We start from the raw sequence: 27,831 nt of genomic DNA, 5'->3' as shown, positions 1-27,831 counted from the left end.
ACAATAGGGGCCAAATTGCCCTAGCCCACCTCTTTGCCCACTTCCTGTCATCCTGTCATCCATCTTTGTAAGCTCTGCCCCCAGATTAGACCTGTCAGTTGTGGCATACTGTGCACCACGCAGGGACATCATCACCCGCCATCGTCAGCATGTTTGAGCTTATGACAGATGGGTCTGCTGTATCATCCCCCCCCCTAACTCCCACTCCTCCATGACCAGCCCCTCTGATAATTACAACAGATGAGGGGATATTAGAAGAATGAAGCATGCGGAGAAAGCAGACAAAAATAGCAGAGACCAGATGCTCAGTACAATGCCGCTCTGCATTCAGACCTCTCCTCTCCTCTCCTCTTCCTCTCCTCTCCTCTCCTCTCCTCTCCTCTCCTCTCCTCTCCTCTCCTCTCCTCTCCTCTCCTCTTCCTTTCCTCTCCTCTCCTCTCCTCTCTCTCCACTGAGATGCTAAATGGTGCAGACAAACGATAAATGACCACTGGGATGACCAGAACACAAGCCGGACATTCATATTGACAAGGCTGCGACCACACAGACACTGAGGAGACAGCCAGAGTGCTTGAGGGGAAGGAGTGAGGGGGGGAATTCATCTTCTTTTCACAAATATGAGTGTAGTAAACGTCTTCAGCATTTCTCAGCCTCTGTGGCAACCCAGGAAGCATAAGGGGCCATGTGACATGTCCACGCCGGACACCGTTGTTTCTCCTTCTTGGCGGAGCACTTTGGATATGAGAAATATGAATGCCCAGAGCGCTTCCAATGCATACAGACACACAGCGCAGCACCAAGCTGACTCTGACAGCTAGTAGCTAACTTGCTGGCATGCAAGGTAAATAGCAAGGCTAGCAAACATCAACTTTCTGATTCAATCATTTCTCTCTGTCGTTGTCTCAGACAACACCTCGCGAATTCCACTCCGGGTTCCATTTCAAACTCTTGAATGTCTTTTTCACTGTTTTCCATTTTCAAACACCCTACTGTTTCATACATGTAGCAATCAGAATAAAACACGAGGCTACTTGCCTTAAACCTAAAGGTTGTTGTCTGTTGAAATGGGCCATTTGTGCTCTTGAATGTTGCATAGTCTTCAATACAGAGGGTTTTTTGTCATGTCCATGTCCTGTCTAGTGTCTACCCAACAAGATATTCCAATTAATTAATTATTGACAAGGCAAGACCTTGTAGCCTTGTCAATATCTATATCTATATATCTATATCTATATATATCTATATATATCTATATCTATATCTGTATGTATATGTATATATCTATATCTATATATATCTATTAGGGCTGTGGCGATTCACTTATCTCCCGATTCGATACTATCACGATTCTTGGGTGCCGATTCGATTTATATTGCGATTCTTAAGTATTGCGATTCTACGATTATTGCGATTCGATATTACGATTTATTGCGATTTTTGTTTATTTTTTTCTTTTCTTTTTCAGTTTGTTTGCTTTTTTACACTAGATTAGAACATGGGAAAAGTTGAATCATACACTAGAGACTGTATATTATATATCATGAGTAGGGCTGGGCGATATAGTTAAAAACGGGCGGATTGGGATCATAATTCAGGCCGGGCATTAGATACCAAGCAGGCCAGGCCGATATGGGCCGACACGTGTGAAATTTGGGCCGTTTGAAGCCCAATTTGGGCCGTTTGAAGCCAGATTTGGGCCGTTTGAAGTCCAATTTTACAATGAGATGCACCCACTTTAACCCTGAAGTGCAATTATTACTTCAGACTAACTAATAAAGTAATAAAACCACTAGTAAACCAGTAGGCGGCGCCTGGCCTGCTGTTCAGTGAGTGGCCTGACTGCAAGCACCCAAAAAAAAAAAAAAAAAAAAAATTGCGATTATCGATTCTGGAATAAAAGATCGATTCAAAAAATCGTGACATTAAAAATCGCGATACTTAGGTGAATCGATTTTTTCCCCCACCCCTAATATCTATATCTATATCTATACTGCATCTTTACCAGAGAAAAGGAATTGCAGAAAGGCGCTGGCAGCTCAAAAAAACTCTTTCTGTGGACACGGCACCTAAAAAGGCCAAAACCATAATTTACAGTAACTTCATCAGACAGACACACACACACACACACACACACACACACACACACACACACAGAGGCCTCCTCTGGGCACCTGCGCCTCCCTATACAAGCCACACAGTACATTGAGCTTTTGTAGCAGTGCACCGGAGCAGACCGAGGCCACGGCTGCAGCGGCAGCAGCATCTGGGCCACTCTCTCTCCACTCCATCGCTCTGGACTTCCACAGCTGGGCCTCGCCAAGCTAGCAGGACCTGTGACAGCCCGGGAAGCACGCACGACAAACGATGACAAAACCCTTATGTTGTCAGGAGCAAATGGCCTGGGGGGAGACACATGCGAGAGTGAGAATGGAAAGAAAGATAAGGGGAAAGGGGGAGGGGGGGGGGGGGACAGGCGCCTGCTATCTCGTGTGACCTGGAATGATCTAGAGACTTATATAAAATGAAACGGTTGAACAGAGTTTAACCGTATAGGGCAAGTGATGCTTTTATTTATCAGCTTGATCAAAAACTTTCTAGCAGTAATAACTAACCGCACTCCAGAAATCTTGGCAGACTGCATATTGCAGATTACACTGCCTGAGTATCTTAGACAGCAAAGTAAATAGGCCACAGGCAATAGTGTTCACTGGCCAGCTCTGTGAGAACAGTGGGAGGAGGGGAGGAGACGGCCGGGGCACACAGCGCTGCCAGCAGCACTGAGCACGACCGCTGGAGCGTGCAGAATGCTGCTACAGTAGCAGACTTGTCATGCTTTACTTTACTTGTGGACTTGTGCGTTGTAGTTTCTCTTTTTGGAAGATGATCACGTAGATTGCCGATGTTATGCTTGAGCCTTTATTGCTCTCACGTTCTCTGCCATTCCAAATCAAAATCAGTGCAATGCAATAATAAAACTTTATTAAGATGCTACCTTATGACAGGAATGTGACAGGGAGACCATTTTAATTACTATTGTAGTTTGCGGTGCCGATCACTGTCTTGTTGTGACACCAACTTGGTGGGTCCAGATTGGATCTCAATATAGGTGACAGACAGAGCCAACTTGTTTTGGCCAGAAACCTGAAATGGCCGTAAAAAAAAACCCCCAACCTGATGGCACTTCTGTCATAAACAATCCAGGTCATCTCTGCATGTATCAGGTGGGCTGAGGCTATATAAGGGTCGTTACCTCAGGTGTGTTCCATGCCCGGGCAGTTGGCGCGTGCGTGTGTGTGTGTGTGTGTGTGTGTGTGTGTGTGTGTGTGTGTGTGTGTTGAGGGGGTTCGGGGTGGGGGAGGGGCGCGTTCGTACTAACCTTGTTGATGCCCAGTCGCAATGACAATACAATATGACTGCATGGTGGAATGGGCAAATAATGTTGAATAGTTGAAGGTTTGGACAGAGTTGGTCAGAGACAGAGGGAATGGAGGGGTGAGCACAGCCAGAAAGGGATGGCCTAGCAGATAGAACGTGGGCATAATAACACTCTCAGTGTGACATATTACATTATTGATACCTCTATGGTGGGATGAACCCTGGAGACAACATGGGTTCCAATTACTATACAAAAGCAGGAAATAATTAGAATTGCTGATTAGATTGGGGACAATGAAATTGGCATTCACATAAAGAGCCTTCTAGGCTATTCTGTTAAGGGTGACGTCTTCTCTTATTTGTACTCTATCTATGCCCTGCCTATTTTGCATTTCGGTTTCCTGATGGGCACGCTTACAACACAATACTCTAAACTTGTTTTGTGCGTTTACGCGTGTAGCCTTTCACAGCCATTTCATTATTACAGTACCTCCCCTAAGGAGGTTATGTTCTCGGTGCAATTTGTTTGTTTGTTTTTCTGTCAGATTACGGAAAAACTACTGGCCCGATTTTCACGAAACTTGGTGGAAGTGTCTTCTAGCCAAGGAAGAAGCCATTAAATGTGAATCCGACTCACCAACAACAAGCCATTGGCCCTGGCGGAGGTCTGCACTCTCCGAGTGCCCGTCTAGTTATTTTGTGGATTTGTATAATTGGGACTTCAGATTATTTATTGGGTTTCCAGCTACCCAATAAATATTGATATTTTTGCATTAGCGGCAGCTCCGCCTCCCGCCTCCATTTTGATTACATTTTGTTTCCCGTCGAGCGCCTTGCCTATCGTTTCCATGCTATTGCTGTGGGACAACAGAGATTCATTTGTACTTTGAGAGCACATATGGGAGAATATTCACCTTATGCAGCCCCACCCACTTGACCCATTGTATCATGACTTCCTGTTCAAAATGCCGGCTGTTTTACCTGTTCAAACTAGTCTGACTCACCTGGTCAAACCTAGTTTGACTCACATAATGAGTCAGACTAGGTTTATGAGTCACAGGAAGTGTAAATCTGAACTTCCGATTGTATTTACACTTCCTGTTAGTCTGTTCAAGACAAGCTACATAACGTGAATAGAATAGCCGTATTGTCACATTCAGTGGGGTATGAGCTGAGCAATAAGGATCAATCCAAACTTAAACTTCACAGTCAACACACTGAACACACACACACACACACACACACACACACACACACACACACACACACACACACACACACAAACTCTTTTTATAAGCATTTTACGAAATGTCTATGGGAAAATAAATGGCGGAAGAAAATCTCTGGTACAGTGCTGAAGCAGGAAGTAGGCAGTCACTTTGCCTCTCTATAGTCTCTCCCCCACTTCCCCCCATTCCCTCTGCCGACTTTCTCAGTGCCCAGTTAATGTTAGTGTAGCTGCACACTGCTGTATTGAACCGCAGCAATAAACAGTATAAGCTCCAATCATACGTGTGCGCACCGCATCAACAGATTCAAACATTGACCTCTGGCAGTCTCCATACACAGCTGGAACAAAGCGAATAGTGAATAATGCCGCATTGATTGCAATGCTGAGGTACGGCAAATGATAGAGCACATTGCTTATCTGTGTGAGTGAGATGGGAAGGTGAGGTTTGTGAGTGAGATGGGAAGGTGAGGTTTGTTTCACACTCACCCATAGGAGGCGCTGCTGGCTCGCTTGCTCGCCATCCTGGAGCGGGTGGACTTCAACTCTCCACTCATGCTCATGTCTGGAGGGAACAGCAAGCACAGATTACAGTTAAGACACATAGCATAACACAGCATACAAGACATCAACATAAACAGGACATTGGATAGCATAATATTAGCTAAGCCAACCCTGAATATTGTCAGATGATGTTTGCTCAATGTTCTCTCTTTATATTTCAGCAAACACTCCTAATCGTTTGTTTGTTTTCACAGCGATTCAACGTTAGCCAGCTCTGTAGCCATTGTAATCATTAATGTAGCATGGTAATGAGTAAAGGGGCTGGCCAAGGCTGATAACTGATTCTCACGTCTTCCTGCCCTCCCTGTTGCTAACTCCGCCCACTCTGAGCCAGCTGCTCACCTCCATGTTTGTCTTCTGTCTGCGAGTGGTCGAGTGACGCTCTTCTCACAAGCCAAACCCCTCTCTTTCTCTTATTTTGCAACCTGGACCCTATTTTCATATATGTATAATAACGAAGTCATGTAAGCAGACATTTTTGAAATTGGTAAAACCAAGATGGTTATTTCAGTCACTTTTCCCACATGCCCCTACTGCCTTGGCCAGCCTGCACGTACTGTATTTACGCCTGTATTTACCTTGCAGCAGTGTGTTCACCCTCTCTCTGTCTGCTGTACATCACGCTCTTCAGTCTCCAAATCAGATCAATATTCAGCCAACTTACGAAATAATTCAGCTCCACTATCTGTTACCCCAAACAAACATGGCAGCTCCCAGTCGCAGCTTTCCGCCCCACCACAGCTGACTTCTGGCAAAGGGAGCTTCTATATCTCTACCAACGTGACCTTGTGTCCCGAAGAAAGCCGAGCTCCCGTCAGAAATGATATCTCTCTATAATAATGTAATGATGGAATCATCTGATCCTGTCAGTGGTAAAAAGAAAAGAAAAATAAAAGAAAAAGCTTGTTTAGTGCAGTAGGGGCTTGTGGGAAAAGTGTCTGCCAACTGAAGCGATGTTGGTCAATATACTGAACAAATGTCAACGATTTCTGTTCACCAGGTTGAAGAATACTGAGCCATCTTGATGACAGGAGATGCCAACAGCTCACTGTGCATGCTCTCATTTAGTAAAGGTGAAGAGAAGAAGAGAGGAGTTAAAAGAGGGAAGGGAAGAAAGGAGAGGAGAGGAGAGAGGAGAGGAGAGGAGAGGAGAGGAGAGGAGAGGAGAGGAGAGGAGAGGAGAGGAGAGGAGAGGAGAGGAGGGAGAGGAGAGGGGGCCAGTCTGACATGAAAGGAGAGGAGAGCAGGAGAGGAAAGGAGGAGAGGAGAGGAGAGGAGGCCAGTCTGACATGAGAGGAGAGGAGAGGAGAGGAGAGGAGAGGAGAGGAGAGGAGAGGAGAGGAGAGGAGAGGAGAGGAGAGGAGAGGAGAGGAGAGGAGAGGAGAGGAGGCCAGTCTGACATGGACAGATGGGTGGTGATGGAGTGTGACTGGGCCAGCTGCACACACACTCACACAGCATGAGTATCAAATGGCTGGAAGCTACAATTAATTAAATATGGGTTTTTATGTGTGCGGGGGGAAATAATCTACCACTTGGACAATATCTACATGCCTGCCCTGTACCTCTCATAGCAGAGAGCATTTTGTGACAGTTTAGAGTCAGGCGGTGACCTACCTACATGACCCTGTGCTGCAGCCAGTGCCTCTCTGGCTGCCAAGGAACTGTTACCTGCCTGACCCCACCCCACACTAGGGCTGGGCAATATAATCGATACGGCAATATATCGCGATATTTTATTTCCCGATACTGTATCGATACTTGGACGCCAATTATTGCGATATTATTATTATTATTTATTTATTTTTGCAGGCCATGCCATGCCAGGCCTCTGCATCTGGTGATTCCCACCCTAATCGATACTGGTATCGATATTTCCCATATCGATGCGTTCAGTAAAGCCCAATTTATGCTTTGTCTGCCGACACTTTTGAAACGGTCGCCGACAGAAATGAGGACTTGAGTCGACACTTTCAAGTGTCGGCGAGAGGTGTCTGCTACCTGGTGAAATGTCTAGTGTCGCTGACTACGTCACATAATGTCACCCAAGTGTGATTGGCTATATAGACGGGCACGCGCGTGACTTCCTTGTTTTAGTCCTCGCTGAAATTAAATGAATATACGTGTCCCCGCTATTTTTATCAGCATGTCCTTGATGTATGACTTCGTGAAAATCACAAAGAACACCGTGACCAACTTCCCAGAGAGAGAGGAGGTGAGTTGTGTGGCTGTGTATCATTATATGCGGCTGCAGTTACATCTTGCCTCCGACGTGGGTTCACCGACAGCATTCCCTCTCTTGGCTGTCTGCACTAGTTCTCTGCTAAGTGCCTCCCTCTGTCTATAGCGTCACGTGACCATTGAGCCGAGGAGAGAAGCATAAATGCATCAACATGAGCGACACTTTATTTTTCGTCTGCGACCATGTGCTGAGCGACACTTTCTAAGAAGTATAAATTAAGCTTAACACTCAACACTCAGTAGTTTTGACTAAATTTGTCCACTAACTTGTCAGTATAAAGTGATGTACATATTATTACACTACCTGGGTGGTACACAGTGTGTTGTATCTTTAGCTCTATTATTAAATTTTGAGTAAATTCTGTAGAATATCGCAATATGTATCGCAATATGTATCGCATCGCAATATATCGTGATACAATCGTATCGTGACCCAAGTATCGTGATATGTATCGTATCGTGAGATCCTTGCCAATACCCAGCCCTACCCCCCCCCCCCCCCACACACACACACACACACACACACACACACACACACACTTCTGCATGACACACACATATCACGATATCATAGTTCATACTGTAATTTCAATTTTTATTTTTTATGAATTGTTCAGCCCTTATATAGTTTCACTGTATGTATCCGCACAACCCAGCACAGTGTATACCCCAAACAGTCACCTCGACCGACCAGAGGAGGCACTAGTGCAGCGACCACGACATACCTATAATTGTCAAGTCAAGTCAAGTTTATTTATATAGCCCTAATTCACAAGCATGTCTCAGAGGGCTTCACAGAAAGTATGTCTAGCTGATTCTAGCTATCACAACAGTAACAAGAATATACAGAATAAAGATAACATTTGAACAATTGATAATATAGAAAATATAGAAATGAAGAGAGAGCAGAGGAGAGAGCAGGAGAAGGGGGAAGAGCAGGGGGAATGTGAGAGAGTGATGGGGTGGGGAGGGAATGGGAGATGTTGGAGGGTATAGGAGGTGGGGAAGGAGCAAGAGGAGAGAGCAGGAGAGGGGAAGGGGGGGGGTGTGGGGGAGAAGAGAGCAGGGGGAGGGAGGAGGTTGGGAGAGAATGAGAAATATAGACGCACATCTTGCAAACGGACATATGTCAATTTCTAAGCAACCAAACTATGCCTAATTTAATTGGCTGCAAGCCTTTAGTAGTGAGTCCTTTTGCCAAATAAGCACATGTTCACATATAGAGCTTATGGGTGCCTTGCTTTAGGGAAGAGTGGGTGCCATGCTTTGAATAGTGGTGAAATACTAAGAGCATGGGTGCCATGCTTTAAATAGTGGCGGAATATTGCCATGCTATGCCATGCTTTAAATAGTGGCGGAATATTGGAGGGGATAGAGTGGGTGCCATGCTTTGGAGTAAAATGTGTACTATGCTTTAGAGTAGTGGGGGAAGGGGGCAAGAGGAAGAACACCGGGAAGAGGAGAAAGCAGGAGAGTGGAGGAGGGAGGGAGAGCGGGCTCCCCTTCGCAGACATGGCCAATTGTGTCTGTATGGACGCCTGACCAAGGTAATACGGGGGTTCAAACCTGTGACCCTCATGTTGCTAGGCAGGGAATCTACTGCTGCACTACCCGGACACCTTTATGTATATCCATGTATACACCAATGTAGTGGGAGGTCATTGGTCACCCAGTGTGTGTAAAGATGACAAAAACAGAGTGATCTATGTCTCCATAGTGAGGAAGACGTGTATTGAAAACACATAGCTACTCTACCTCATCGACACAGAAGGACAGGGAACGAAAACACAAAAATAGAACAATGTCATGCATGAGCTGAGCTGCAGGGGGCAGACATGCTTGTATTGTGGTGGGAACAGTGTGTTTTATGTTGTGTGTGCTGCTGAGCCACATGACGACTACATGATCGACTGCGTGATGAAGCCATTACACAGGCAGAGAGGGGGGGGGGGGGTGCTGCTGAGCACAGTTATCTTGCTCTACAGGAGAAAAGCCTCAGGAGGCAATCTAACTGCTATTTGGTAAACAAAATCCTATATAGCCTATTACAATTAGCCTCTCCAGAGCCGACTACTACACGTGCACGCACGCACGCACGCACACACGCACCATTTCCCCCCCTGAAGTGTCTTTGTGCAGACAGGGAATCCTTATGAGCTTCAGGACTGTTGCTCTGTAGCTGACCTCTGACCTCCCTCTCGAGGGTAAGAGCCAAAAGGCAAATTTCCCAATCAATAGAAAATGACATTAGGACACCATATCAGTGTTGATTAGAAATGAAGGGGGTGGGGGGGAAGGGGGGGGGGGGTTGGACAACAACTGTATGCTGGAATTGGTTGTCTTTTTTTTTTTACCATAATCTAACAAGGTAGTCCCATTCAGATTAAACATGCACTTTTCAAAGGGGACTTGTACAAGCAGCTGACATAAAATAACAGTAAATTGCAGACAAATAGTGCGAGTAAAAATTGAATCAAAATTACATCAAACGTAAGTGGAAATTCAAAATTCACTTTAAAAATTATGAAAAAGCAAAAGTCCTGTACACCAGCAGGATCAAGCCTAAATAAATCTTGACCATAGAAAATGTTATTTTCTAATACTGCACCACTATCCAAATCAATAACATACATCACTGAATATTACTACCAAAAACGAATTTGAATTGTTGACCTTCTCGAAATGATCAAAATAGTCGAACCCCCGAGGAAAGTTGCATGGACGCCACGTGACAGCATCTTCTTCTCCTGGCCGAAAGCTCCAGCCAGGAGAAAGTGACTGAAGACATGCGCAGCTATAGATGGATTCACTAGTGAGCCACTAAATGTTCAGTGAAACCCTCTGACATGATGGTGGCCTCTTGCAATAAAAGAGAGGAGACTCCCTCTGAAAGCTCATCAATCAGACAGAAACACAAACCCAACGCTTGTGTCATCAGATAGGCAGCGCGTCCGTAAATAGGAGCAGAGGCCACCAGAGGGCACGCGAAGGTCACACGACATCAGCCATAATCATAACCACAGGACTATAAAGCCACGACCCGGCCTTCATCTGCAGACTGTCAGCGGGGCAGGCGTGGCCGCTCGTTTCACACTGAGCCAGAGCGAGTGCTTGTGTCTACAGCTGGCTTAATCACACTACCTGGACAGAAAATACACAATAACTTTGATTTATTTATTTATTTGATTTATTTTTTAATCTCCAGATGCGGCGTGGGGGGGGTTAGAGAGGCCGTGAACCTGGATGGGTTCAAAACAAAGAATCTGCTCTGCTGAAGTGTCCTTGAGCGAAACCTCTACTGGCTCTAAGTGCTGCTGCTGCTCTGAAAACGCTCTTTGACATCCTTGGATACAGTGAAAAGAGAATTTCCATTTGGGGATCAATAAAAGATCTTATTTGTATGACATGACTCGCTGAAACCAGGCTGCAGGTGACAGGTGCATTATTTGATTCTTTGACTTGTGTAATCTGTGGAACTCTAAAACTCAAGTGGGCTCTGTGAGCACAGATGAATTGTGGGACATCGTGCGCTGCATGTTCACAGACTTTGTTGGCAAGCAGCCTCGTCTACTGCACAACCACACACACACACACACACACACACACACACACACACACACACACACAAGCGCACGCGCACACACACACACACACACACACACACACACACACACACACACACACACAATGGCAGGGTGGAGAAGCCTCTTAAGAAGCCTCTTATGAAACCCATAATGAAATAATTTTTGGGTGGGTTGGCATCTCCCTAAGGCAGAATGACCAAACCTATGTATTAGTAGGGGAAACACTCTCTCTCTGTCTGTCTCTCTCTCACACACACACACACACACACACACATGCACGCACGCACGCACACACACACACACACATGTGTTACCGAAGTGAATCAGCGTCGATTCCTCATGAGGCCCGAGTGGTAGCGAGTGTATTGGTTAAACTCACTCCCCCAGTATAAAGGCATGTTAATCAGCTCCGCCAAGGGAGCTTGCTCTCTTGGTGCAGTGTTTAGCGTGTCTGACTCCCAAGCCGAAGGTCGGCGGTTCGTATCCACCCCTGGGCAAGCCCTTAACATGGGTTGCTGCAAGTACCACCAACACAATGCCATTACGCACGCACACACAGATGACACAGATGCTTTGCTTGGACTGACGTGGCTGGCTGATACAATATTATAGTTGGTAAAGAAATACAGTGTTATGGTGATGCTATTCGCAGGTCTTTCTTGTTGCATTCCTTCAAGGAACACTAATATGCAGCAAGTATGACTAAACTCCTTCACCACAAGGATCTGAGCTCAAACAGGAAGGTATTCTGCAGTAAAAGATTCTAATGTTCTGCTCCTTGACATGCATCATGCACACACTGCAGGATTTCCCTTTACACTGACACATCACTTCTGATGCTAAATGGACTGTATTTATAGAGTGCTTTTCTAATCTATCAATGACTCAAAATGCTTTACAATGAATACCTCACATTCACACATTCACACTCACATCCACACACTGACGGCGGCAGCGGTGGCGGCCATGCAAGGCGCTAACCAGCTTGTCGGGAGCAGTTAAGGGTTCAGTGTCTTGCTCAAGGACACTTCGGCATGCAGCCCTCCCGGGAACCGGGAACCTTCCGATTCCCAGGCGACAGCCGCCTGAGCTGAGACAGTCGGCATGTCTGGGAACGCCCATACAGGCTCTAGGAACGCCCTCAATAGAGAGCTCCAGGGATGACGTATTTTTGTAGGCTGAATGCGGAAGTCCCGAACTTCCTGGTTCTTCACTGTTTCTGTCTATGGGATTTTTGAATGGGTTTTTGGCGCGATGCTTCAAATAATGTCTGTGGGCAACGCAAGTTTAATCAAACGCGAACCAAGGTTCAGCGGGATAATCTTCACACATGAGGACCACTTTCATGAGTTTTGAAGCGTAACTGCGAGCCCTAGAGGTAAAAAGCTCGTGCTAAGCTAATCCAGAACTACACACAGTGTCGCATAGGCATCCAGGCATTGATTGCGAGAGAAAGAATTTCCGCGTTCACTCGTGATGACGTATAATATCCGCGTCGACATTGTAGTCTCATTTAGCCGTTTGCTAGCTAGCCACCCTTTTAACGGCACATAAAAGCTTCAAAACTCATAAAAGTGGTCTTCATGTGTGAAGATGATGTTACTAAACACTGGTTCGCGTTTGATTAAGCCAGCGTTGCCCAGAGAGATTATTAGAAGCATCGCGCCAAAAACCCATTCAAAACTCCCATAGGCGAAAACTGTGAAGAACCAGGGCTGTTAGCATCGATGATTTCCGGACTCGTTCCTGGAGCTCTCTATAGACGCTGGGTTAGCTGGCTCAGCCTGGCTGGGGGCGTGGTCAGGGTGGGGTAAATCCCCCGTTCTATCCATTCAGCAAAGTTAGAATTTAGCTGATAGCCCAGCCCAGGCAGACACGATCGGGATTTAACCACCGCAGTAAACGCACATCTGAGCAGATGTCTTGTGTTCTGCTCTAGAACCCCCAAACCTGTAGTGTAGAGCCGCAGCACCGTCTTTTGGTGAGTCAGCCCATGAGATATATCGGCGGTTTTACCCCACTCGCGCACCAGCCGTATAACATTTTGTGGGCGTTCCCACACATGCCGACTGTTAAAATGCAGTTGTCAATAAGTGATGCTATTTGCTTTCAAATAGCAGATTAAATGCAAAATGGCTAATGTTGGGAGCTGTAATATGCAGTGTGTATGTAACAATGAGCTTGCGCACACTTATGCATTTTTGTACATGACCACTGGGTGATTTTGTCAAATTTAATAAAGGGGGTGGTACCCAGGTAACACTTTTGCGTTAATGTTTTGCCTTGAATCTCTAAAGAGGAATGCGTTGCATATTTACTGCTGACAAGTTGGATGGTGCTAACCTCCAAATCTCCCTCTACAGTAGCCTGCTGCCATAGAGGAGCATTTTCTAAACCTGAGAGGAGAATGGATTGTAAACTTGTATCCGCGGTAATGCCTACACGGCTTTTCAGCCCTGGGTTCAGGCAGAGGTTTATTCATCAGGCCACAGGCTGGCAACACACAGAGGCAGAGAAGCTAGTTTGTCAAAATGTGGTTGTAAAAGCAGAGCCCCCCCGTGCCTGCATGCCTCTCACTGATCCACACAGCACTCTGTCTGCTACGCTGCTCTCAGGGCTGCTGCTGCTGCTGCTGCTCCATCTCCTGCTGTCCAACTGACCCCGGGTCAGATCTTAGAGCCGGGCTACCGCCACAAAGGGAGAGCATTTTCACTTTCATGCTCAAGGCTAAATGTGATCACAGGCATCACTGTCAACATGTTAGGCTAGATCACACATGGGCAAAATACGGCCCGCGGGCAAAACACGGCCCCTGTGTGGCCCGCGATGGAATTGCAAAAAAAAACAAAAAAACAAAAAAGATTACAGTGCACCTGAACCTGAACGCAACATGCAAGATACCCGCTGAATAAGTGTCCAAATGTTCATCTCATTCTGGCCAATACTCCACTTCTGTTATAACATTTCAGTCTGGAATATGGAATAGGCTATCTTTCAATAATCTTTATGGCTAAAAGGCTACAAGTAATCTCTAATCTAATGTGCAAGAAATGACTGTTCTACAGTCATTTCTTGCGGCCCTGGGGCCTGGGGCAAAATGCGGCCCCAGCGCCGCACAAGAAAAACAAAATGACCCCCCAAAACTCAATAAAAGGCAGAATTATGTTAATAAATCTCATCTGCTACATCCATTGGATTTGTATCACTACTATATCATAGTATATATATATTGAGGACCGCAATGGAAACAAGCCTATGCTTTATGCTACGGCTTTATTGTGTTTTTATCCTCGGTGATTGTCTGTATCTGTATTTGTGTTCCCTGTTTCTTTGTTGACATTCACCAAATAAAGTCAATCAATCAATCAATCAATCAATCAATCAGGAGATTAACAAGAAATTACCAATCACAAGGGGAGAGAAGGTTAAAAATAGGGAGAAAATTAGGTTGTTGGCAGGTATAATCTCCAATGTGTGGCCCTTCGCTTACTTGATGTAAGTCAGTATGGCCCTCTGGAAACAAAAATTGCCCACCCCTGATCTAGATGATAACCCTGACAGACACAGTGAGAGAAGCAGATAGGACAGATCGGCAGAGTAGATGTGGAGAAATGACATGGAGAGACAGATGCTGGGGCGTGTCGGAATGAGAAACTGGGCTCTCTATCTCTGCCATAGCGACGATGATACGGGGCGTGATGGAAGCTCTTCTGATAGTTGCAGTGTTACAGCATGGAAGATGCAGTGTTACAGCATGGAACATGCAGTGCTGCACTGAGACGATATGAATAGATATCCTGCAAAACGCTGTTGACCTCCCAGCACACAAGGACAACTTGAGAAGCTTCCGCCGTGAACTCCTTCAGCCTCTCCACGGCTTCTCCAGTGGGCTTTGTGAGTGGAGAGCTGCCTCTGAACTAGTCTGAAGTTGTGTGGGGAGAAGATGCTCTATAGCCACCACACCTGCATTTCTGATGAAGCTCTGATAGTTAATCATTCACAAGATAAATATACAGTTATGATACGAGGAAAAAGAATACACAATCTATGCTTTACCCAGAGAGTACAATGCAAAGAAGCCTTCGGTCTTGTTGTGGTCTACCTAGCCTCCTCTGACCCTTTGCCTTCATTCTGCCAGTGTGAGAGGCAGCTTGAGCGATGCTGTCTGTAGTGTTGGATCACACCTCACAGTTGTGCTGGAGGCATGAAGTTGTCAGATCACTGTTGTTTACCATCCCACCTCCCCTTCTCCAACTCACTGTCTGATGCCCAGAGACCAGAGACAGGGGTGAGGAGAGGAGAGAGAGGAGTGTGTGTGTGTGTGTGTGTGTGTGTGTGTGTGTGTGTGTGTGTGTGTGTGTGTGTGTGTGTGTGTGTGTGTGTGTGTGTGGGGGGGGGGGGGGGGGGGGGGGGGGGGGGGGGGGGGGGGGGGGTTGAAGTGGAAGGACAGTTGTAAAGGATGATTGCATGGAGGGGAATCGGGAAAGGGAAAGGGTGGACTTGAGGAAAAGAAACATAAATGGCAGAGGGAAAAGCACAAAAATGGGCAACACAGGAAACAGTGCTGCATGCAAACAGTCTCTCGCTCTCTCTCTTTCTCTCTCTCTCACTCACACACATACACACGTCACACACACACACTCACACACACACGCACACACACACACACACACACACACACAGGGATATAGCCTGGTATACTCACATCTTGGGCTGCGGTGTTCACTCTTGAACAGGGTCATATCAGGGACGCAAAAACAAAGAGGGCGGCTGAGGAGACTGAGAAGAGAGGCTCGCTCGGGGATTCCTGGCTTCTCTCTTGTAGTTCTCTCTCTCCTTCTCTCTCTCTCTCTCTCTCTCTCTTTTAACGATCTCTCTAGGTCTCTCTCTCTCTTTACGTCCTCACTCTAGCTGTCTGTGTGTTCAGGCTAGCGTAGGCTGACTGCTGTGTTACTACTGAGTCAGTGTCAAACCAGCTAGAGAAGCAGCACCGGGATGTACCAAATCCTTTTCCTCTGGCAGGGGTGGATGCATGGGGGCAGCACCGGGCCGTTCCATTAGCTGGGGAACGGGCAGGGGGAATGGATGAGTGTGCAGCTGGTTTCCCCTCAGCAACAGGAGCTTGGCAGGAGATCACGGCTTACAAATTCCATGCAGGCAAGGACTGAGTCTGTGAGGCAGGAATGAGTCTGTGAGGCAGGACTGAGTCTGTGAGGCAGGACTGAGTCTGTGAGGCAGGACTGAGTCTGTGAGGGAGAGTCTGAGTCTGTGAGGCAGGACTGAGTCTGTGAGGCAGAGTCTGAGTCTGTGAGGCAGGACTGAGTCTGTGAGGCAGAGTCTGAGTCTGTGAGGCAGGACTGAGTCTGTGAGGCAGGACTGAGTCTGTGAGGCAGGACTGAGTCTGTGAGGCAGAGTCTGAGTCTGTGAGGCAGAACTGAGTCTGTGAGGTGGACTGAGTCTGTGAGGCAGGACTGTGAGGCAGGACTGAGTCTGTGAGGCAGGACTGAGTCTGTGAGGCAGAGTCTGAGTCTGTGAGGCAGGACTGAGTCTGTGAGGCAGGACTGAGTCTGTGAGGCAGAGTCTGAGTCTGTGAGGCAGAGTCTGAGTCTGTGAGGCAGGACTGAGTCTGTGAGGCAGAGTCTGAGTCTGTGAGGGAGAGTCTGAGTCTATGAGGCAGAGTCTGAGTCTGTGAGGTGGACTGAGTCTATGAGGCAGAGTCTGAGTCTGTGAGGTGGACTGAGTCTGTGAGGCAGAGTCTGAGTCTGTGAGGTGGACTGAGTCTGTGAGGTGGACTGAGTCTGTGAGGTGGACTGAGTCTGTGAGGCAGAGTCTGAGTCTGTGAGGCAGAGTCTGAGTCTGTGAGGCAGGACTGAGTCTGTGAGGCAGAGTCTGAGTCTGTGAGGCAGAGTCTGAGTCTGTGAGGGAGAGTCTGAGTCTGTGAGGGAGAGTCTGAGTCTGTGAGGGAGAGTCTGAATCTGTGAGGGAGAGTCTGAGTCTGTGAGGGAGAGTCTGAGTCTGTGAGGCAGGTCTGAGTCTGTGAGGCAGAGTCTGTGAGGCAGAGTCTGAGTCTGTGAGGCAGAGTCTGAGTCTGTGAGGGAGGACTGAGTCTGTGAGGCAGAGTCTGAGTCTGTGAGGCAGAGTCTGAGTCTGTGAGGGAGGACTGAGTCTGTGAGGTGGACTGAGTCTGTGAGGCAGGACTGAGTCTGTGAGGCAGAGTTTAAGAGCCGAAACCTGAGTGAAGACACAGCCACTGATGACATAATTGCACTGATGCTGCATACATACCACATACACACACACACACACACACACACACACACACACACACACACACACACACACACACACACACATTTGAATGATTTATTTATGTCCAGATAAACACAAGCATACAAAGGACATAAACGCTATTAATGCAGTCAGGTATTGGAGTCAGTCAGGTACATAACAGGCAGACACACAGCATGCTGTCATGTGCGGTCGAGGCCGCGTTTATGAGAGAGACATAATAACTGATCATTAATCCAACACATTCTCTCTCTCTCTCTCTCACACACACACACACACACACACACACACACACACACATTTGAATGATTCATTTATGTCCACATAAACAGAAGCATACAAAGGACATGAGCACTATTAATGCAGTCAGGTATTAGGAGTCAGTCAGGTACATGATAACATGCAGACACACAGCCTGCTGTGGTGTATGAGAGATCGGCGCCGCGGTTATGAGAGAGACATAATTTAATAACTAATCAACTCTCTCTCTCTCTCTCTCACTCTCACTCACACACACACACACACACACACACACACACACTCACACACACACACACACACACACACACACACACACACACACACACAGACGTGTACTTTGTGTGCACTAACTAGCGCTGCACCTGAAGCCTACCCAGGTAAATGTGTGTGCTGTCTAAGTGATGTTCCATTTCCTTTGTGTGGCATACTGCAAGTTTGAGTAAGAGTAGCCTCCACCTGAGGCTGGTTCATCTGTCTGCCTCTCACCACAAGCCTTTCATGTGGGTTTAATTAGCTTCTTTAACAGTGAACACAGGGTACGACTGGCTGCCAGCCAAACTCTAATCTTAGCCAACTCCAAAAAGATTATTACCTCTTTTCACACTGCCTTTAACCCAGGGACAAGTGAATTATACAAGCTTTTAACTCATGGCTAACTGGGTTCTCAGTAGTGTGACAAGAGGATAAATGAGCACTGGGCAAAGTCTGAGTCTAACAGGCAATGTACACCAGATGCGTTACGGCTGCGTTGCGGATCTGGCAAAACTGCCGGATCGACTCTCGCCCATGTTAATAGATGGGTGATACATACGTTACGCACCTGTTCTGTTTTTGTCGGATCCCGCATACGTCCAAGGCCGGATTAACCATAGGGCAACCGGGGCAGGTGCCCCGGGGCCCTCGGAGTGAAGGCGCCCTCCAAAAAAAAAAAAAAAAAAAAAGAATTGTCGGGCTCACGTTGGGCTCCACAGAACTATGACACAAATCTAAGACCAATCAGGACAAAATAAAATGTGTTTCCAAGAAGATTAAGTCTGATGATTTAGTCTCATTGGATGCCTGTCGGCAAGTGGTGACCAGGGGCGCGGGAAGTGGGGGTGCTTGTGGTGCTGCGGCACCCTCTGCTGTTTTGTATTGGAAATGTAATGTCAATTATTTTTTCATCATTGTAAAGCCACAGCACAGTGAAGAGGATATTAATGTGAAGATTAGCCTCTTCCTTTTGCTCTCAGAGTGCATCAGATTCATGCATTTTACTTTAAAATGTACAAAATTTCTTTGTCCAGGGGGGGCACAGCCCCCCCTACAAACCCCCCAGTCACACTAATATCTTTATCCTGCTGGTGCTACCTCTTTGCAAAGCCTAGAATCGCCTATGAGTGAGTGAGAAACTGAATCTCAGAAACGGAATAATAACATAACAGTATAATACTAATGTTAATTTAAAATGAGATATTCCTCTAAATATGGCGAAAAAACATCCAAACATCCGGACGATGGGTAGGGGGGCCCCTGGGAGCTTCAGCGCCCCGGGGTCCCTGGGGGTGTTAATCTGGCTCTGCATACGTCTGACGGATTACATGAGTGTGGGGTCTGTTCGCAGCCGTACCAGAGCCGTACCGCATCTGGGTTTAGGGTTATTTTGTGGGTCGGGTTTAAAAATGGTTACAACGGGCTTACAAACTGGACACATCAGTGCTCGAACCAGCTCTCTTGTGATGAGAAAGTTGCAAGTGGGGGACGCTTCGGTATTGGCATATTAATGATGTAATGATATAGTGGTTTAATGACATAATGGCATATTATCTTAAAGATGATGGCATCTTGCCATAATGTTCTCGTGACATTTGGCATAAAGATATCATGCCAAATTGGTATAATAATATAATGGCATATTGGCATAAAGATATTATGACATATTGGTATAATGACCAAATGATGTAATGGCTTATTGCTGTTTTAATGGCATATTGCCATAACACAATGACATATTGCTATTAGTGCTGCAACTATCGATTATTTTAGTAATCGAGTATTCTACCGAATAATCCATCGATTAATCGAGTAATCGGATAAGAACCCTTTTTTGTTTTTTCAAAGGCTTATCGTAAATATACACCAAAAAATAAGATAAATCTCTTCAAATAAACAACTACATTGGTTTCTTTCTTAGAAAAAACAACATTTTATTTTTAAATTGCATAGAACTGGCAGTGGCACCATTCATCTTTTCAACCTGACGTTTGAGTTCTTCCAGTGTACAGCAACCATTAAATAATATGAATGAATGGCTTACTAGCTAGTTTACATCCTTCATTTACCTTACAGCTGCATGAGGCAACTTCGCACATTGCTGCTCTTTCTCTCTCACACACACTCACTCTCTCTTTCTTTCTCACACACGACGATTTTTCAGACGGCAGCCCGTCTTTATTGTCACACAACACACTACAACACATGCATGCGGCCACTACACACACTCATGCTGATGGTGGCCGGTGAAATATGTCCTCTGCATTTGACCCATCCAGGCTTGTCCTTTCCTCCAGGGGGCAGGCCAGGAGCAGTGGTCGCTTTCTCGTACAGCGCCCGGGGACCAACTTTGGATGTTGTCGTCACTGGTCGGATGACGATGACGATCTGATCTTCTGCATGTTTTTAGTGGGGGGGTTATATACGGAGGAACCCCCTGGGGGAGCACGGGGAGAACATGCAAACTCCACACAGACAGAAAGGCCCTTACGACGAGATACCCCACCTGGGCAGTAGGCACTGAAGATATGGGGGGGAACACAACCACAGCGCCCACAGTGTCCCAGGCGAGAATCGAACTCAGGACCTTCTGACTGTGAGGCGACAGCTCTAGCACTGAGCCACCGTGCCCCACCGTGCCCCACCAACAGGCTAGTGTGATCACACACACACACACACACACACACACACACACACAACGCTGTTAAATTAGCCGCTAACGTTAACGTTAGGTTGAGCTTTGTATTTCTCACAGAAAACGGCAAGCCACATCAAAAAAATGCAGCGTGAATGCAGTTACTAATAGTCATATTGGCAACGTGGCAAGCCAGCAGCACAACTACTACTAGTCTTAATATCAAGTAGCAATCATTAGCATACATTTACATTAGCGTTGTGTATAGTTAACGTTACGTTACCTTGCTCCGCTCGACGTAGATGCGCTGGTGGATGCGTAGACTGGATGTTTACGGTTCAGGTGCTGAAGCATTGACGAGGTACTGTTGTGATATGCAAGTATCGTTACAGTACTTGCACACCACTGAGTTTGTGTCCTTTTTCAGCGTGAAATGGTCCCACACTTTAGACAGTTTCGGTCGCTTTGTCGGCCCTGGTTCTTCCCTTCCCGGCTCCTCCTGTCTGCTTTCTCCGCCGCCTCGTTCCATTTTGTGGGGTCCGCTCGCTATAGCTCTGCCTCTCTGGTCTGTCTGCGATCATGTGTTCTCACGTGTTTACCCTATGTTTACACCGGAAGAGCGCTGTGCCACACCAGTAAGCGTCCGTGAGAAACACAGTCTCTACTCTCTAAATGCCGTGTCGAGGCGAATCATTTTGGCCTCGATCATTTTAATTACTCGAGTTATTCGAGGTACTCGAGGAATCGTGACAGCCCTAATTGCTATAATTAAATAATGCACATGAAAAACACAAGAAAGACAGCATGTTGAACTTATTACTTATATACTAAGGCCCATAGCAAATGGCCTGCATTTATATAGCGCTTTTATCCAAAGCGCTTTACAATCAGTAGGTACAGTATATTCACCCATTCACCCAGACATTCATACACCAATGGCGGCAAGGCATATTCTGTCCTTTAAAACCATAAGTACTTCAACAGAAGTAGTGTTTGGCTGGACTGGGTACTTGGACATGTTGTAACCTAGTATTTGGGTGGAATATACCTTCCAAACTATAAGTACTTTGACAGAAGATAGTATTTGATGGGCCTTTGAAACGATAAGTATTTAGACAGAAAGTAATATTGGACTTGGAATATCTCTTCAAACCTACTTGAAAAGTAAGTAGTATTTGAACATACCTTCAAAGCTATAATACTTGGTCTGTGCTGGCTCTACAGATGCATAGTATGGCTCTACTGACTACAGTCTGGTTAACTCAGTTGGTAGGGAACCTCACTAACAACCCTCACAACATAGGGCTGTGGTTTCGAATCTCACCTGGAACAGCTGTTTAATTTATTTGTTCGGTATAAGTAATGATTCAATAATCATTAACTAATTGCGTATGATGTTTCACTTTACATTATGCTACACAAAAAGAGTAACTAATGGACTGGTAATAATTAAGTAATGATTCAGTACTCATGAACTACTCAGTATATGATGCACCACTTTACAATAGACCTTATTCGCTAACCCTGGACGGCACCATATTGTTGACATACCGTCCTAGGCTGCACGCACATAGCGCTGCAGCTGACAACTAGTAACCTGACAACTAGTAACAGCCTTATTGTCGTTTCTGTTCCATTACAAAATAGTGATGGTAATGACAGCAATAAAAACCCCACAGTTGTTATTTGTATGCTGCCGTTAATGCCTGTAATAAATAAACAAAATAACAAGATGAACAGACTTTGCTGTGAGGAGCTGTCAGAAAGTTTCACCTGTCTCACTAACTATGCACACATCTCCTGTGCTGCTGATGTATCCCCAGTCTCGCTCCCTTCACGTCTGAGGACGGTAGAGATAGAAACAAACCACGGGGACTTTATTGCTGTCATTACTACAGCCATGCCTAACGCAGGTCACCATCCGAACACAATTGGAACGATACAGGTAACGCTAACAGCGTCTAGCTTCCTATAAACGCTGCTCCACATAGGCTGTCACTTCACAGCTGCAGCGCTATGTCGACAATATGGCGGCGGTGGGCGTGCCAGTACGTGAGTGACGTCAATCGAATAAGGTCTATTCACCTTATTCACCACGCCCACTTTTTCTCTCTTCCTCGTTCGACGCAACGTATTTGTTCTTCCGGTTCAGCGCTAGTTGGCGGCCATTTTCAAAATAAAACGTCAGTATGAATGAAGTTTGGCAACATTCAGAATTAAGCTACACTGCGGCCAACTTCAGTGACATGTTCATAACGTTACTGCTGCGAGGAGCCGATGGCTGTACCCGGTCGGCATTTAACGTTAGTTACAAAAGCACGTCGACAGTGTTTTCTCACTGCCAGTAGCCTAACTACAGTAGGGTTTGACAGATAGCTAGTCTGACCGGGTGTCAGCACAGTCAGCGCTCCCGGTCCTCGCTGCTCGTTAAAGATTTCCAATAGGCGTTATTCTGATAAACTGGTCACATACAGTATATGTTACGTTCTCACCCGAGAAATATTAAAACTTTAAAACAGTTTGGGGTTTTTTTTGCTTGAAAACAGCTTTTTGGCAAGTCTAAATGACTGCGGTAGGCGTACTCTACTTCCGTGTTTAAAACCGGAAAGACGATTACGAAATGACGTCATGCAGAAGCGTCCTTGTATGGGCAAATAATAAGGTGAATAGGGTACATAAAAAGAGCAACTAATGGACAGGTAATAATTAAGTAATGATTAACTACTATACTCACAAACTGACCATTAACTAACCATTAACTAATGATTAACTACTCTACTCAGGAACTGATCAACTAATCATTAACTAATCATTAACTAATAGTTAGTTCCTCATTAGTTACCTAGTAACTACTGTAAATGTTGTGTACCTTATTGTAAAGTGTGCTGTACCTGTATTTGAACTCACACTGGCAATTCATAACACTATAGATTCTGGAAGGAAAGACATTTCCACCAACTCCATTGGTTCATGACACTGACTTCATCCAGTCTTCCCAGAGACCTGACAGTGATCCTAATGCATCGAAGAGAAGAGGAGGTGGTGAGATGGGACAGTGGGGAGGACGAGAGCTCGGCTAGTGGAGCTGAACTCCACTTGATGCAGCCCAGCGGACTGATCCAAAGGGTTGAGGGGCGGGAGGACAACCAGAGGGAGAGACAAACAGAGAGAAAACTAGCCTGCAGGCACTGAAATGGTTGGAATGAGTATCGATAAAGAGAAAGTGGATAGAGGGAGCATGAGAAAAAGATTCAGAAAAGAAGAAAACTGAGGGGAGAGAGGAGTGTTTAGGGAGAACCAGTGTTATCACTGGTATAATGTGAGGAAAAACACTATTCAGACTGCAGATACTCCAAGAAATGTGAGATTGTATTTTCGAATCCGCTTTTTTCGACTTGGTAACTATACTTGCAACTTCTTGAAGAACTGTCCTGGGAAGATATGGAAAACTCTGAGGTTTTGGTGTACCTATAAGTATGCACTTAATGTGGAAACGATATAGACCTGCAGGAAGTGGTTTGTTTGAGTTGACATTCTCAAGCTGTGCTTAGCCATTCTCAAGCTGTGCTTAGCCCCCTGACAAATTGACCACATGATCAAAGCGAAGTCCGTAGGCGATCTGCAGCTGATGAATATACAGGAGGCAGGTTACCACAGATCACTTGCTGGAGAAACATGGTGGTTCAATTCCAAACCAAACATCTCCTTTTCTATTATTCCTATTGTTTGTCGGCCTGTAGGCCTATGGGAAATTTAGCAGAGAGAAAAATCTGTGACAGTTTCAATCTGCTGCCATGAAGCTGTGTCACAGGAGCTTGATACAGTAATTCACTGCTAGATTTGATAAGTAAAAACCCCTGTTCCCTTGTTCTCATTTACCCAAACCGCCAACCAGCACTGCATTCTGCCACAGAGTCATTTAGAGCCAAGTCACAGCTGAATTCTCATAGAGATTGAAATGCAAATAGGTTGGAGAGAGAATCTGAAAATGAGATGTCAAGAGTCTGGTGTCGGGTAAGGGCTTCAGACACGTACAAATCATTGCATATGGGAAGATATTCCACTACATAGGCTACTCCGAAAAATACTTCATAATCATTTTAATTGTAATAGTTTTAACTGTAATTCTCCAGCCAATATGGCAAAAATTCTTTAAAATTGGAGCTGAGAATTTGAATAAGAAGACAAGACAACAAAAAAGTGTTACTGTCAAAATACTAATGCAATCCAAAATCCCCTGAATTCGACCTATACTGTAGGTCTGGGGGAAAAACAACATTGTGAAATACAAGCCATATCACATGCTGCAGTTCTGCCCCCCCTCTCTCTCTCTCTTTCTCCCTCTCTTTCCCGCTACCTGTCTCATCATTATCATCATCATCTTCATCATCATCATCATCATCATCATCATCAGCATCATCATTATATCTGGGCCTGTTATGCTTGTTTGCGAATGGAACATGTCATTCAGTTTGGCATATTTTGCTGCATCCTGTTGCAGTGACATTTTTTATTCTGTGCTTTTTCAGCTCCCCCTTTTCTCTCCATTCTGTGTACAATCTGATTTCAGGAGATACTTTTATTCTTCTAGGATATTGTAGCGTATCGGGTAATTACGTGTATTGGGGTGTTTCCGTGCTTGGCTAGGAACTGATATGTGTGGGTGTGTTCCTAGGGGGAAGGGGATATATGTGACCAGCGGCCGGGGCGGAGGCCAGTCAGGCCAGGGTGGGCGAGCTGACCGGGTGGTTTAGAGCTAGCAGCGAAGCTAGCTGCTTGGAGCGTGTATTGTGAAGACAAGAATAAAGAGCCTGTACCAACTTCAAGTCTCCAGTTCCTTGGACGAATACCCACTTCGTTACATTGGTGCCAGACAGTAAAGCGGTAACGCCTCTGATTCGGCCGAGAGGGGAGAGGGTGAGAAGGAACGGCAAAAGAGACGGGTGGTGCGGCTTTTTGGCTCTAGAAACTAGCGCTAGTAAGTTAGCTACCAGGGGTGCTAACTGCTAACTGCTAGCTGCTAAAACCACGTGCGATGGTGCGCGGAGAATCAAGTATCTCCGGAGAATGGCCATCGGTGAACGGGAGGAAAGGAGAGCTGACGGCGGGGATCAGCTCGATGCTGGCGGGCATGGAGGCCCGTGTGTTGAGAGAGGTCGGACGGCTGGTAGAAGAGACTCCTGCCTGGGCAGTGGAGGTGATGCGGGCGCTGCGAGAAGTCATGCAGCGGGTGGACTTGATGAGCGCAGAGATAATGCAGCAGGGAGAGCGGCCGGAAGAGCCACGGAAGAGACTGTGTTGGACCTGCAGAGAGCCGGGCCACGTGGCGAGGTGGTGCCGATGCGGTTCCGGGAGACGGACCGGGTATGCGGGACAACGACATGGACAGCAGGGAGCCTGCTGGGCATGTAGCGCGATCGGACATCTAGCCAGAGAGTGTCCAGAGGCTGTCGGAGATCGGGGGGCAGCGGGAGAAGAGAGACGTGCAGGCGGCAGACAGGTGAGACTCTGCTGGACTTGCCAGTCACCGGAGCACTTGGCCAGGGACTGCACTGAGAGTGTGGAGGCCGGAGGTGAGACGCAGGCTGGGAAGAGCGTGAACAGCCAGAGGGAAGAGAGGGACATCGTCTGCAGCGTTGTTACAGTCGGGAGAGCGACGCGCGTGTCTCTGAGTGAGCGAGAGGGGTTACCGCCGGGGGAACCGGCCCAGCCTAACCGCTATACACCCCCTAACGTTGCACTGCGGAGAGCCGAGGGGAAGATCGACGCCGGTGGTGTTCGCTCTGCTGTCCTCAACCCTGGAGGAGGGGGACGGAAAAACGAGCGGAGAGCCGAGGGGAAGATCGACGCCGGTGGTGTTCGCTCTGCTGTCCTCAACCCTGGAGGAGGGGGACGGAAAAACGAGCGAGTGCGAGGCCGGGAGGACGACGCCAGGGTCAGCTGGAGAGTCGACGGGCGCGAGTGGAGACCGGAGGACGAGGATGTCGATCCGGTGCTCGTTCGAGCATTTGGCTACTGGAACAAACAAAAGGGGGGGTTTAAAAGGGACTAAATGTGGGTTGAATTTAAATGTGTGAAAAAGAAAGGAAATAATGAAAACTAGACATTATGGAGTGCCTAATGGGAAACTAGACATTATGGGGGTACCTAATGGAAAACTAGACATTACGGAGTACCTAATGAAAAACTGGACATTATGACGGGGGTGCTGAAAAGAAAGACTGTTGTTGGGGAATTATAATTTGATGTGGTGATGGGAAAAATATTGTGTTGGGTGTGTTTTGGTACAGGGGGGTGTGTGTGGGTTGTGCATGTCGCGTGGAAGCGACATTAAATTTGTGTGGGGGATATGTAGCGTATCGGGTAATTACGTGTATTGGGGTGTTTCCGTGCTTGGCTAGGAACTGATATGTGTGGGTGTGTTCCTAGGGGGAAGGGGATATATGTGACCAGCGGCCGGGGCGGAGGCCAGTCAGGCCAGGGTGGGCGAGCTGACCGGGTGGTTTAGAGCTAGCAGCGAAGCTAGCTGCTAGGAGCGTGTATTGTGAAGACAAGAATAAAGAGCCTGTACCAACTTCAAGTCTCCAGTTCCTTGGACGAATACCCACTTCGTTACAATATAATAAGGAGATACTTCTTCTCTTTATTTTAATGTGTAAAATCATCATTGGCATTATGTCACTAGCTGACTAATCACATTGCAAAACAAACTTGACCAATCTTTGTGTGTGTGTTGGAGGGGCGTATCACTAGTGTGCACGTATCACTAGTGTGCATGTGTGTGTGTGTGTGTGTGTGTGTGTGTCTAAAACTGGTAACCCCCCCCCCCTCTTTCATGATTAGCTGCTGTCTGCATACATGTAGCAAGGCAGAGGCAGACACTACAGTGACTCAGTCAGGTAAGCCCAGTGGAAATGAGAGGTATTACTGCATCTTGACATGATCATCTTCTTTTTAAATGCACCACTGCTCTTTTTCCTGCCACCATAGAGCTCATATATTATCATCTTCTCTCCTTCACTCCCACCTCTGTCTGTCTGTCTGTCTGTCTGTCTGTCTGTCTGTCTGTCTGTCTGTCTGTCTGTCTGTCTGTCTGTCTGTCTGTCTGCCTGCCTGTCTGTCTGTCTGTCTGTCTGTCTGTCTGTCTGCCTGCCTGTCTGTCTGTCTGCCTGTCTGTCTGCCCGTCTGTCTGCCTGTCTGTCCGTCCATCCGTCTGTCCGTCCTAGTGTCTGTCTGACTCTCTCTCTTTCTCTCTAGCTGGAGTGTCTCAGTGTGAAAACCTCATTATGTTCTCGTATTGGACCTGCAAACTCAATTGGACAGATAGCTAGAGTGTGGGTCTGAGCTGTGTGCCAGGGAGTGTGTGTGTGTGTGTGTGTGTGTGTGTGTGTGTGTGTGTGTGT

General features: G+C 46.5%; 1 protein-coding gene across 2 annotated transcripts in view; it reads right to left on the bottom strand.

The window, feature by feature from the left end:
- LOC310788783 (heterogeneous nuclear ribonucleoprotein C-like) overlaps positions 1 to 15,908 on the bottom strand; it is a 57,318-nt gene extending 41,410 nt beyond the window's left edge. For both annotated transcript variants that reach the window (XR_014553309.1, XM_083650358.1), the window contains exons 1-2: positions 15,698 to 15,908; positions 5,093 to 5,168 (exon numbers count right to left, since the gene is read on the bottom strand). Coding sequence is in view for 1 of the 2 variants with exons in the window: in XM_083650358.1 (XP_083506484.1) it covers positions 5,093 to 5,168; positions 15,698 to 15,734 (113 nt within the window). In the remaining variant the exon portion in view is untranslated. The remainder of the gene's footprint in view (positions 1 to 5,092; positions 5,169 to 15,697) is intronic.
- Between the last annotated feature and the right edge of the window lie 11,923 nt (positions 15,909 to 27,831).

The sequence above is a fragment of the Poromitra crassiceps genome (assembly GCF_964638095.1).
Source record: "Poromitra crassiceps genome assembly, chromosome: 14".
Classification (NCBI taxonomy): Eukaryota; Metazoa; Chordata; class Actinopteri; order Beryciformes; family Melamphaidae; genus Poromitra; species Poromitra crassiceps.
This window is presented reverse-complemented; position numbering and strand designations above follow the sequence as displayed.